Raw genomic sequence first — 10633 nt, 5'->3', positions numbered from 1 at the left:
CTGTAGGGCTTTAACATTTTAGGGAGCCTTTTTGAGGGCAGTGTCACCTCTTCTCTACAAGGTCAAGAAAAATAACTTCAAATGTCCACTTTTTAAACAACATAGACAAGATCATAAGAGTAACACAGTTTATTGGGCTCGATGAAACAAAACAAAAAAGTGACTTAACAAAAAAACGTTTGAAATACATGCAAGTGCAGGAAATGAGTTCTCATACCTTTTTTTAAAACATTTTATTTGAACACCTGTTGGAGAATAGAAACCGTGTCTGTGCCATTTAATTAGAAAACGTATAGCTTTTGTCATGAGCATCCACCGTCAGCGGTGAGAACGGTAAATCCTAACCAATGAGGAAATCCCTCGTGTTTGGAGTGACGGAGGAGGCCCCCGGTGGGAGGATCGGTGCAGGGCCAGCGGCCCTCGTCTTTACAGTAGTTTGGCACGACAGCAGCCTGTTTGTTCGAATTTGCTTGTTTGGATTAGTTGACAGCCATGTCGCAGACATCGGATCCGCGCTCTCATCTGGTTCTGGAGAACTACATCGGCGGGAAATTCGTCTCCTGCCGGAGTCACATCGACTCCTACGACCCGTCCACCGGCGAGGTCTACTGCAAAGTACCGGACAGCGGCAAGGAGGAGGTGGGGCATCCTCGAGCATAGACAATATTATTTACACTGTTGCGTGCATTTGTTATTTTTCTCTGCAATAGTTCAATTTTTTTTAATTTTTTTTTTTTTAAACGTAGAGTTAATGCAGGTGCGCTGGAATTATTGTCGACCCGCTTCCCTTGCTGCTGTAGCCCTGCAATAATGCAGCTTGAATGTTGAGGTCATTTCTGAATAATTGCAAGTGGTAAGAAATGTTTTTTTGTAGAGTTATATCGGGTCTACTACAGGCTTCTTTCTTTTTCAGCCCCGTGTTTGATATGTTGCAACTTTTGAGGCTCTTTTGAAATCCCCTCTGGCATTACTCCCTCTTAATATCTACAATATTGGCACATGACCCAGCAAATGATCAGGAGAGTGAATATGTGTCTCGTATACAGTCTTGTTGAGTATGTACAGGTGAATTCAGATCCCGTATGTGAAACGTTGTTTCAGAAGGAAGCACCTTTGCCCTCTGCAGAGTCAATAATAGTCAACGAATCATTAAACGCGCAGCAATGCAGCTTTAATGAGTGCGACTGGTTAGAGGGAGTTTTTTTTTTTTTCTTCCATAATAGTTCTATTTGAAGGATTGTTAGTCGTTCCAAGACGGAAAATGTTCCCATACATCAAAAGAAAAATGCAAAGCCTTACGCAGCAAAAAAAAAACCCTCCTCCTTGTATTCCCTTTAATTATTGAGTGAACCGCCAGATTTAACTCAAGAGGGGTGTAATGTGTGGGAGAGAGACACACTGCATTGTTAATCATCATCCGAAATCACACACAACAATGTCTGACGCCTGCAGGTGGAAGCAGCCGTGGCAGCGGCGAAAGAGGCCTTTCCTGACTGGGCCGCCCGCAGCCCCGAGCAGCGAGCGGAGGTCCTCAACAAGCTGGCCGATCTGATCGACGCCCACCTGGAGGAGTTTGCGCAAGCTGAGTCCAGAGACCAAGGTGTTTTACGCTGTTGTATCAGTCCACCAGTCAGTCAGCTAAACAGCCAGGTAGTCAACTGATTCACAGTGGGTTGTCAAGTCCTTGGACTTGATATCATTTGGTTACAATTTTTTTAAAAACCCTAAATGCAGCTTCTGTTCAACAACAACAACAACAACACATTGACAATATGATATTAATGGAATTCAACCAGTATTGGTCAGTGATATTTATTCTCAAAACTGTGATGTACAGGTTTTTTTTTTTTTTTCTGATTGCCATAGCATATGCTGTATGTACAGACTGAACAACACACTGAGGATCGTGTTATTTTTCGGGTTCTACCCACATGGGCACAAAAGTGGAAAGTTTGTTGTGGGGCCCGGTGCCAAATTGGGAAAATTCCCATTTGGAAACTTTTCACCTCCCAGTTGAGAGCGTACAAATGAGGACAACAAACATGGCAACATGGCAGCCCCCCAAAAACACGCTCTATTTCTGCTGTCAGAATACAAGAAAGTGACAAAGAACCTTGTTGTCATTCATATAAACTAACACAGGGATTAAATGGTGCTCAGGAGGTCAATATTATTTGTACACTACATGTCTACATGTTTTGATGTACTGCTGTTTAACAGACAAACAACGTCTGTCTATTTCACCTTATTTATGGAGCAAGTACCTTTACAGGAGATGAACAGGCCAACTAAGGCACTACTTTGAAGAGGATGCTTGTAACCTACATTTGTTAAATCGTGCTATTAAAAGAGCCAAGTGTTATCTCTGTTACTTGCCTTGCTAAACACAAATGCTTATATTTCATCAAATATTAAACGTAGCAAGTGCTGTCTTATTCTCTGCTGAACATCATATCGCCATCTTTGTTGTGACATCGCAGGTAAAACAGTGACATTTGCAAGGACTGTGGACATTCCCCGCTCGGCGTACAACTTCCGCTTCTTTGCATCGTCTGTGCTCCACCACACCAACGACTGCAGCCAGATGGACCACATAGGCTGCCTGAACTACACCGTCCGCTGCCCTGTGGGAGTGGGTGAGAGCTCAGCGTGGTTCGCAGTCAAACCTGGTAAATGTTCTGTTTTGTGCTGCGAGTGCTCTTAAACTGTGATCGGTGTGTGTGTGTGTAGCTGGTTTGATCAGCCCCTGGAATCTTCCCTTGTACCTGCTGACCTGGAAGATTGCACCTGCGATCGCTACAGGCAACACGGTGGTGGCCAAACCCAGCGAGATGACCTCTGTGACTGCCTGGATGGTGTGCAAGTTAATGCAGCAAGCTGGTAGGACTCCAGTACCCACATTACATTAGCAGTCCACATACAAATTGTAGGGATTTTTTTTACGTGAATAATTTGCAAACCCATATGCATGAATTTAAGATGTTCTGACAAAATGACAAAAAAACACCATTTTTTTTTGTTTTATTTCGACGCCATTACATTCATCAGCATTGAGAAGTGAGTAATAACAAGTGAATGACGGATGTGTAAACCTGTCTGCCTCTCCAGGTGTTCCTCCCGGTGTCGTCAACATCATTTTTGGGACTGGTCCCGGAGCAGGTGATGCCCTCGTTGGCCACCCTGACGTTCCATTGATCTCCTTCACTGGATCCACGGCAACTGCGCAGCACATCACAGAGCGGAGCGCCCCGTACTGCAAGAAGCTCTCGCTGGAGCTGGGAGGGAAAAATCCAGCCATTATTTTTGCTGATGCAGACCTGGAGCGGTGCATTGAGACCACTGTTCAGTCCAGCTTTTCCAATCAGGTGAGAAAAGAGAGTTGGTGAGTATTTAAAGGCTCTATTTAAGAGTTACATTTTTATATATATTTTTTTAATTACACTTCTATATGTCCGCTATCATTGTGGTTTTTAAAAAAAAATGTTTATTATATATTTTACATGCTAATATGAGGGCTATTGTAAGGCCTGGATTACCAACCCTACTGAGCAGGCAAATGCCCTGGAGCCCCAGGACTCCTCCGAATTATTGTGTATCAACAACTTAATATTAATTTACATGAAAATTTGTTTTGAAATATGCAGTCAAAAAGCGCAAAGTTGAGATGTGTCCTATACAGTCTTTGATTTCCTCATCAGAGTTGATATTTAAGAGAACTTTTATAGGGCCCATCAGAACTTATTGAAATCTTTTAAAAGCTTGTTACATACATTTTTTATCTCATCCTTATTTATAATGACTGCATGAAGAATGTGTGAATGTGATGAGGATGTACTGATGTGGTTTGTCCACCTGGTGGAGATCATAGTCCACTTTTTATCATGAGGTGAGTTGAAGGAAAAAAAACCTTTCTGCACCCACCATGCTTCAGTCAAAATCCTTTTTCTTTCCCCCTCTCTTTCTGCTCTCAGGGAGAAATCTGCTTATGCACCAGCAGGATTTATGTAGAGAGGAGTATTTACTCTGAGTTCCTAGAGAGGTTTCTAGCTGCAGCTAAGAAGTGGAGGACCGGTGTGCCCTCTGACCCCAGCAACAACAATGGAGCACTGATCAGTAAAGAACACCTGGAGAAGGTGGTTACCGTCAAATGGTCTGAACGAGCAGCTGTGCATTTAGTTTCTCGTGTGCTGAAAGCATATCTCCGTTTCTATCAATAGGTTCGTAGCTTTATAGCCCTCGCCAAATCAGAAGGCGGCATAATCCACTGCGGTGAGGGTGTCGACCAGCTGGACCTCCCCGAGCGCAACAAGTCTGGCTACTTCATGCCGGTAACCGTCATCTCGGGCATATCCGACAGCTCCCGCGTCATGCAGGAGGAGATCTTCGGCCCCGTCACGTGTGTCAGCCCCTTTGACAACGAGGATGAAGCTGTTTCCAAGGGTAATGGCGTGCGGTACGGGCTGGCGGCCACCGTGTGGTCGCGGGACGTGGGGAAGGTTCACCGGGTGGCCAGGCGGTTACAAGCAGGTATGGTGTGGTCCAACTGCTGGCTGGTGAGAGATCTGAACCTGCCATTTGGGGGGATGAAGAACTCTGGTGTTGGCAGAGAGGGAGGGAAGGATTCCTATCACTTCTTCACAGAGGTGAAGAGTATCACCATCAAACACTGAGGTAGTAAAAGCCAGATGGTGATAGTGGTCTTAATCTTAATCAAATGGATATTTTAATGTACACAGGCAAGTTTCGTAGTTGATCTCGACATTTATCAGCGCGTTTTGGCAACTTTTAGGAATTTAAACAACAAATTTCCTCCCTCCCTCACTCAGATTATTGGAGCCTGTAATTAAATCACATTTGCAGAATACAAAAGTCAGAGAAAGTCACATTGGAGCAACGCAGAGGAGCACACAGAGATCCAATATAAATGTTTAGTGAGGAGGATTATACCATGATGCGTAACACAGTAAATTTTACACCTTTTTTAGTCCTCCTTTGCTGAATATTTTGTACCATCATCCTTGAGCAGTCGGAGTAGTGTGTGCTAGAGTTTATAAATTTAAACAAGTACAGACCAGACAAGGTAAAACCAGATAAAGCTGACTCATTGCCCACCTCAAGAGAAGATGTCAAGAGTCCAATTTGTGATTTTTAGGAACAGCAATTTAATCCAACGTCCTTGAAAAGTTTATAGTGCATGTACGTGTCCTGCATGGCAGTTCAGACAACTCTGGTAATACTAATAGAAAAGTGAAAAAAAAAGTTTCTTGTGAAGCAGGTAAATGCAAAGACAATTTGCCCATTTTAGGCTCAACAGACCAAGGACTGAATCACTGTAGCTGAGTTCCTTCAGAACAACACATTGTGATTGGAAATGTTCAGTTGTTTTGTAACACAACTGTTGCTCCTAAATTAAAACACCTACAAATTGCTTCAATTCAATGTGTTTTTTTATGTTTCAGAGTCTGGGTTATGTCATAGTCATCTGTGGAATGCAACAAATCCTGATAGCATCTTAGGAGAGAGATGTGGTTAATTCTGCGTCTGTTATGAGTTCTGCCTACAGGTTAACAATCAATTTGAAAATAGAGAAGTCAAAATTTTAAATTTCTATCAGCACCCTTTGTAAATGTTTTACTGTTATGCACTAATCCTTTATACAGTAGAGGATGACACATGTTCAAAGTCTGCCTTGTTTCTTTACGTCATGTAAACCTTGCAGTATGTACTCGGGTAACTGTTTGACATCTCTGACGTACGAAAGGTGAATAAGTGATGCACTGTGATTGGACAACATGTTTAGGGAAAGAAGTGAACCTTGTGACACAAACTCTCTGAGAAAAAGCTTGGTGCTCTACAGTAAGTTGTAAGCATGATTGATCGAGGAAGATAACATGCCAATGTCGTGTAAAGGTAATGCATGTGTCACGTGGCGAATGTGTTGCAACACTAAGAGTCTACAACCATGCCAGTGACTCTTTGAGCCTGTATATAAGCACAGCAGGGCTCTGAGCTAAGCGCTAACTTCAGCATGTTAACATGCCATCAATGACAAAAAGGGGATGCCAGTGGACATTAGAGGATAAGTCAGGTTTATCAAAGTCAGATGGCTTCATTATTTCGACAGACTTGACATAACCATTATATAAGTAAAATTTGTCTCTCACCAAAATAACCAAAAGAAATACAAACATAAACAACAAGAAATCAAATCAAAGAAAATACTGTAAGTCATTTCCAGTTCACAAATGAAAACCACATGTGCCTGTATGCTACCATCTGAAGCCTGTTAAATCTGTTGCATGCATTGCATAATGTGGGGCTTTCTCTTTAAAACAAAAATACAAACTTAAAACATTGACTTCAAAATGGTGGTCATGAATCTAATCCAATACATGCAAAATTATGAAATAATATTTAACATATCGATCAAAGTGTTTACACTACAACGGATCCACCACCTGGGCCGCTTATTTCATCTTCCTCTAATCACTTTTACCTAGTTTTTTGTTTTTTTTCTCGGCACACTGCTTTGTTTCCCCGTGTTAAACGTGTCTCCTCTCCTCGCTAAACATCTGAACTACTTAATGTAGTGTGACATGAGACTGACGTAAGCGGTGCATCAATGCATGCAGATGAGATGTTTCGAAAAAAGAGGGCACACGGAGCGGAAAGTGCACGTCCCCTAGTGAATTGTATGTGACATTTACCACAGAGCTGGAGTGTGCGTTCCACCCGCTGTGTTTGTCAGGAATGAGTATTGTGCTATGTCACGCTGCATGGCTGCACACACACACACACACACACACACACACACACACACACACACAAACACACAAACATATGCCTTCCTAGAACATAGCGTGATGAAATGGATACCACCCAAAAGTCAGGTAGGGAGGTATTGTGCTATGTCACGCTGCATGGCTGCACACACACACACACACACACACACACACACACACACACACACACACACACACACACACACACACACACACACACACACAAACAAACAAACATATGCTTTCCTAGAACATAGCGTGATGAAATGGATACCACCCAAAAGTCAGGTAGGGAGGTTAGGCTACGTGTTTTGTTGCACCAGCACACACGCACACACACACACACACACACACCAAGATATAGTCATAAAAACAGAAAGGAAACACTCAGACTTGATTTCATTTTCCTTCATTTCCTCCCTTTTTCTCGATTTATCTTTCATCTCCTCTCTTGTGGATGTTTCATTGAGAAGGAAAAGCCTCATTGAAGGAGGACTCGCCCCGCTGTACGTGACTTTCAGGACACTCCCATGACTTCAGCCAAACCAAGCATGTAACTTTCACCTTACTTATTGGCCCCTCGGAGGAATGAAGGCAGAGCATCGTACCATTTTATATCTACAAGGAAACTGGAATAGTTTGACCGGGGGAGTGTATAAACAATGTGCTTCCATGCTGGCTGCAGGGATGTGATAGGCCTCCTGCAGAAGCTCTTCTCATTGATATTGTATGTAAGTGGAACAGCAGTCATAGCCAAGAGCTGCATTATTGCTTCTTTTGGCATAAACCGAATGCAATAAGTCTGTGAAATTATATATTAATGTTATTTTTCTGTGTCTTCATTGTGCATGTGCACACAGGAACATTCAAATCACTATTTGGAGAGGGATATTTGAATGTGTGAGTGTGTGAGAGAGAGGCTGAAAAATAAGAGACAGATAACACGAGAAAAAAAGCAACAGACAAAGGTTGAGAGAAATCAAATCCTGACTTGACCTGGAATTATAATTTTTCCTTGTGACCCAGATTTTGCAGATTGAAAGCTGTGTTTACATTTGTTACTTAAACCAACACAACCTCATGACACGTGAAATCTGAGTTTTGAATTGCAGCCTCAGGTCTTCCGAAACAGTAATGACAAAACCAGCGATCAGTGGTTTCCTGTCCCCCTATCTCCTTTTTGTTTCCTGTCTGTGGCATTTTCTTTTCTCCCCTCCTGTCTTTGAATGTCATGTGTCACACACAGTGATCTCATTCGCACCACCAGCCTCTTCTTCTCTCACCACACTCCCGTCTCTCAAGGGCCTTCTGTCACATTTGGGTTCAGGGAATTTTCCACTGTGGGGCGGCATGGGTTTTGTGGTAGATAAGCCTATAGTTCAAGCAGGGTCCTGAGAAAATGCTGCGGTTCAAGCAGGTTAAGCAAACTCGGCCAACTAACCTAGAGTGTGTGCGGAGGGGGGTGAGTGGGAGAGTGTTACTTGGCTACAGAAGACAAAATGTTAGCAGCTGCATGTCAATCTCTGTGAGGTGCAACATATTCCCCAGTCTGAAAAAGTTAAATGACAGCCCATACTGGAACCACCTACAGTACCTACCAAGAACTCATTTAAAAAGAGCCGCAATTCCTGAGTTAAAAAACATGTACCTTCTTAAATTAACTTTTTTTAAATAAAGCAAACATTTTCTTTGACATTGACTGAGGAGGTTGTAATTGTGCGAAAAAAAACCACTCATTGTCCCCCTGACTGATGTAACACTGCCATTTGTGCACGAGACAATATCATGTACTATTAAGCGAGATAGATTCTAATACTAAATTATATTAATAAATAAACCTTTGTTTGCCTCTGGACCATTCAGTACCTGTGCTGAGGAGCTGAAGTTTTTGGAGTGGTTTGTTTGCCGGTTTGTCAGCTGGATTACAGAAAAACTACAGACTTTATTTTATATAATGCCAGGGTGACACGTGGACCAAGGAAAATCTTTGGGCGACTCTTCGAATGATGTTTTTATTTTCATTTTACAACATTGCGAGATACAGCATTTGGCCAGCTGAATACCATACATCTTAGAATCCACTAGATGGTAGTAAAGTGCAACTGTGACAAAACATTGGCCATCCTAGAAATATAAAGTTCACATTCACCGGTTACCAGCAATCCTTGGAATCAACATATACTTGATCAAATTTAATACACCAAGTAGTTCTTACGGAGCATTCGGTGGTTTCATTTGGGAGAACTTATATCAGTACAACAGTTGACAGGAGGCTGCAGCGAGGCACATGCATATTTTGACAACAGTTTTGGGAATATATCAAGACGTATAAAGTGGTTGCAGTTGCAGATTTACATAATGTGGACTATTGGCTGGCCATGCTCTCCGAGAACCCTTCTAGTTTTAAATGTTATTTGCAAGAACTGACAGACATAAAGACTTCTTTTGGCTAAAACATCATCACCTGTAACTCACCTGTGTCTACCACCCAGTATGGTTTGAAATACATGCTGTGGAGTGCTGTCTTTGAATCTAGTGGACGAAGTTTGTCCTTTTGCTTTTCCGTGTTGTGCTTTGATTTCCATAATGTCAATACATTTTTCACTTGCAGAGTAATATTGAGCAACACTGCCACACTGTAGTTGTCAGAACACAGTGGCCTAGATCTATTCTTCCTGACAAATGGAGTGAATGATGTGTTTTTCCTGATTAGAAACGAATTACAGCATTATGATTTACACCAACTGGACTGTATATTTAATCACTAATGAGGTAACAGAGAGCCAGAGTCTCATTTAACCTCTGGCCAGTCTTCAACAATGCACTTTACCATATTGGGTAAATACATCATGGGACACAAGGTTTTTCCATTGATCTTGTTGAAAAGTGATATGGGTTTGTATCTACTGGCTTAAATACTTAAATTAGATCACTTTGTTATTTATAGCACAGGTACAATCAGGATTATATTTGATAACACTGGAAGGGTTTGGCAGTGTATGTCTGCCAAAGACTCATTGGAAGCCATTTACACAGAAGCTCAGAAGTAGGGCAGGACTTTGACTCTTTTTTACTTCCACTCTACAAACTGTTACAGTGAGGCAACCCTCTTCCTTTTTCAGTTAATGCTCCTCAGCCTGCGTATTTGGTGCCAAATTATATAAATGCGTTACATTTTGCGATGCTAAAGAGGATCATGTTACAAATGTGGTGTTGCATCTGGAATATAGCTGAGGAAGAGTGAAACAAGAAAAAGCTATGAAACAGCACCCACCAAAAAACTTGACAAGTTAATAAAAGAATCACGGCATAGTTTGGCTTTGGCGGAACAAATTGGAAAAATAGGCAGAAAAAAAAAAAAAAATACTAATCCAGGGTGTGAAATTTGCATTACAAATGTCTAAACATGCTCATCGAATGCTGGCACCTTTTAGGCACTGCATTTCAAGTCCCCAGGCAACAGTGATTAGTTTCACTATCCTCAAGGAGTTCCCTGCTCATTATCTTTCCAGTATTTTGGACACAACAGTTTTGGTCAACCAAAGCAGAACAAACAATAAAAGGAAACCAGGTCAGCACGGCAACACTATATGTTTACACAAGGGTGTTTGTTGTATGTACTACCTGAAATGCTAGAAGAGTAATAAAAAGAAGAGACACGATAACCTTTATGAAACACAGGGAAAACTTAGAAAATCTTATAGTTAAGGTACTATTGTTGCTTTGGGTTTGAATACATTCGATATGCAGTTATAATATCTGATTTCAGCCTTTACTTGTTGTGCTAGGATTACAAAAATAGAGTATTTGTTAGAGACAGTACACACAAAACATTTTAGTTGTTACATGTA

At 41.7% G+C, this 10633-nt stretch overlaps 1 protein-coding gene across 1 annotated transcript; it reads left to right on the top strand.

Annotated features, from left to right (window-relative positions):
- The first annotated feature begins 348 nt into the window (after positions 1-348).
- Positions 349-5434, top strand: aldh8a1 (aldehyde dehydrogenase 8 family, member A1). Its single transcript, XM_069158324.1, has 7 exons — positions 349-639; positions 1453-1600; positions 2481-2636; positions 2731-2880; positions 3109-3365; positions 3972-4133; positions 4218-5434. Exons 1-7 carry the CDS (start codon positions 493-495, stop codon positions 4668-4670), a joined length of 1473 nt encoding a protein of 490 aa, XP_069014425.1. The 5' UTR covers positions 349-492; the 3' UTR covers positions 4671-5434.
- The last annotated feature ends 5199 nt before the right edge of the window (positions 5435-10633 follow it).

This window comes from Embiotoca jacksoni, unplaced genomic scaffold, assembly GCF_022577435.1.
Source record: "Embiotoca jacksoni isolate LCO1_2020_lvr unplaced genomic scaffold, fEmbJac1.0.p SCAF_23, whole genome shotgun sequence".
Taxonomy (NCBI): Eukaryota; Metazoa; Chordata; class Actinopteri; family Embiotocidae; genus Embiotoca; species Embiotoca jacksoni.
The sequence above is the reverse complement of the archived record's forward strand: the minus strand, read 5'-3'. Positions and strand labels throughout refer to the sequence as shown.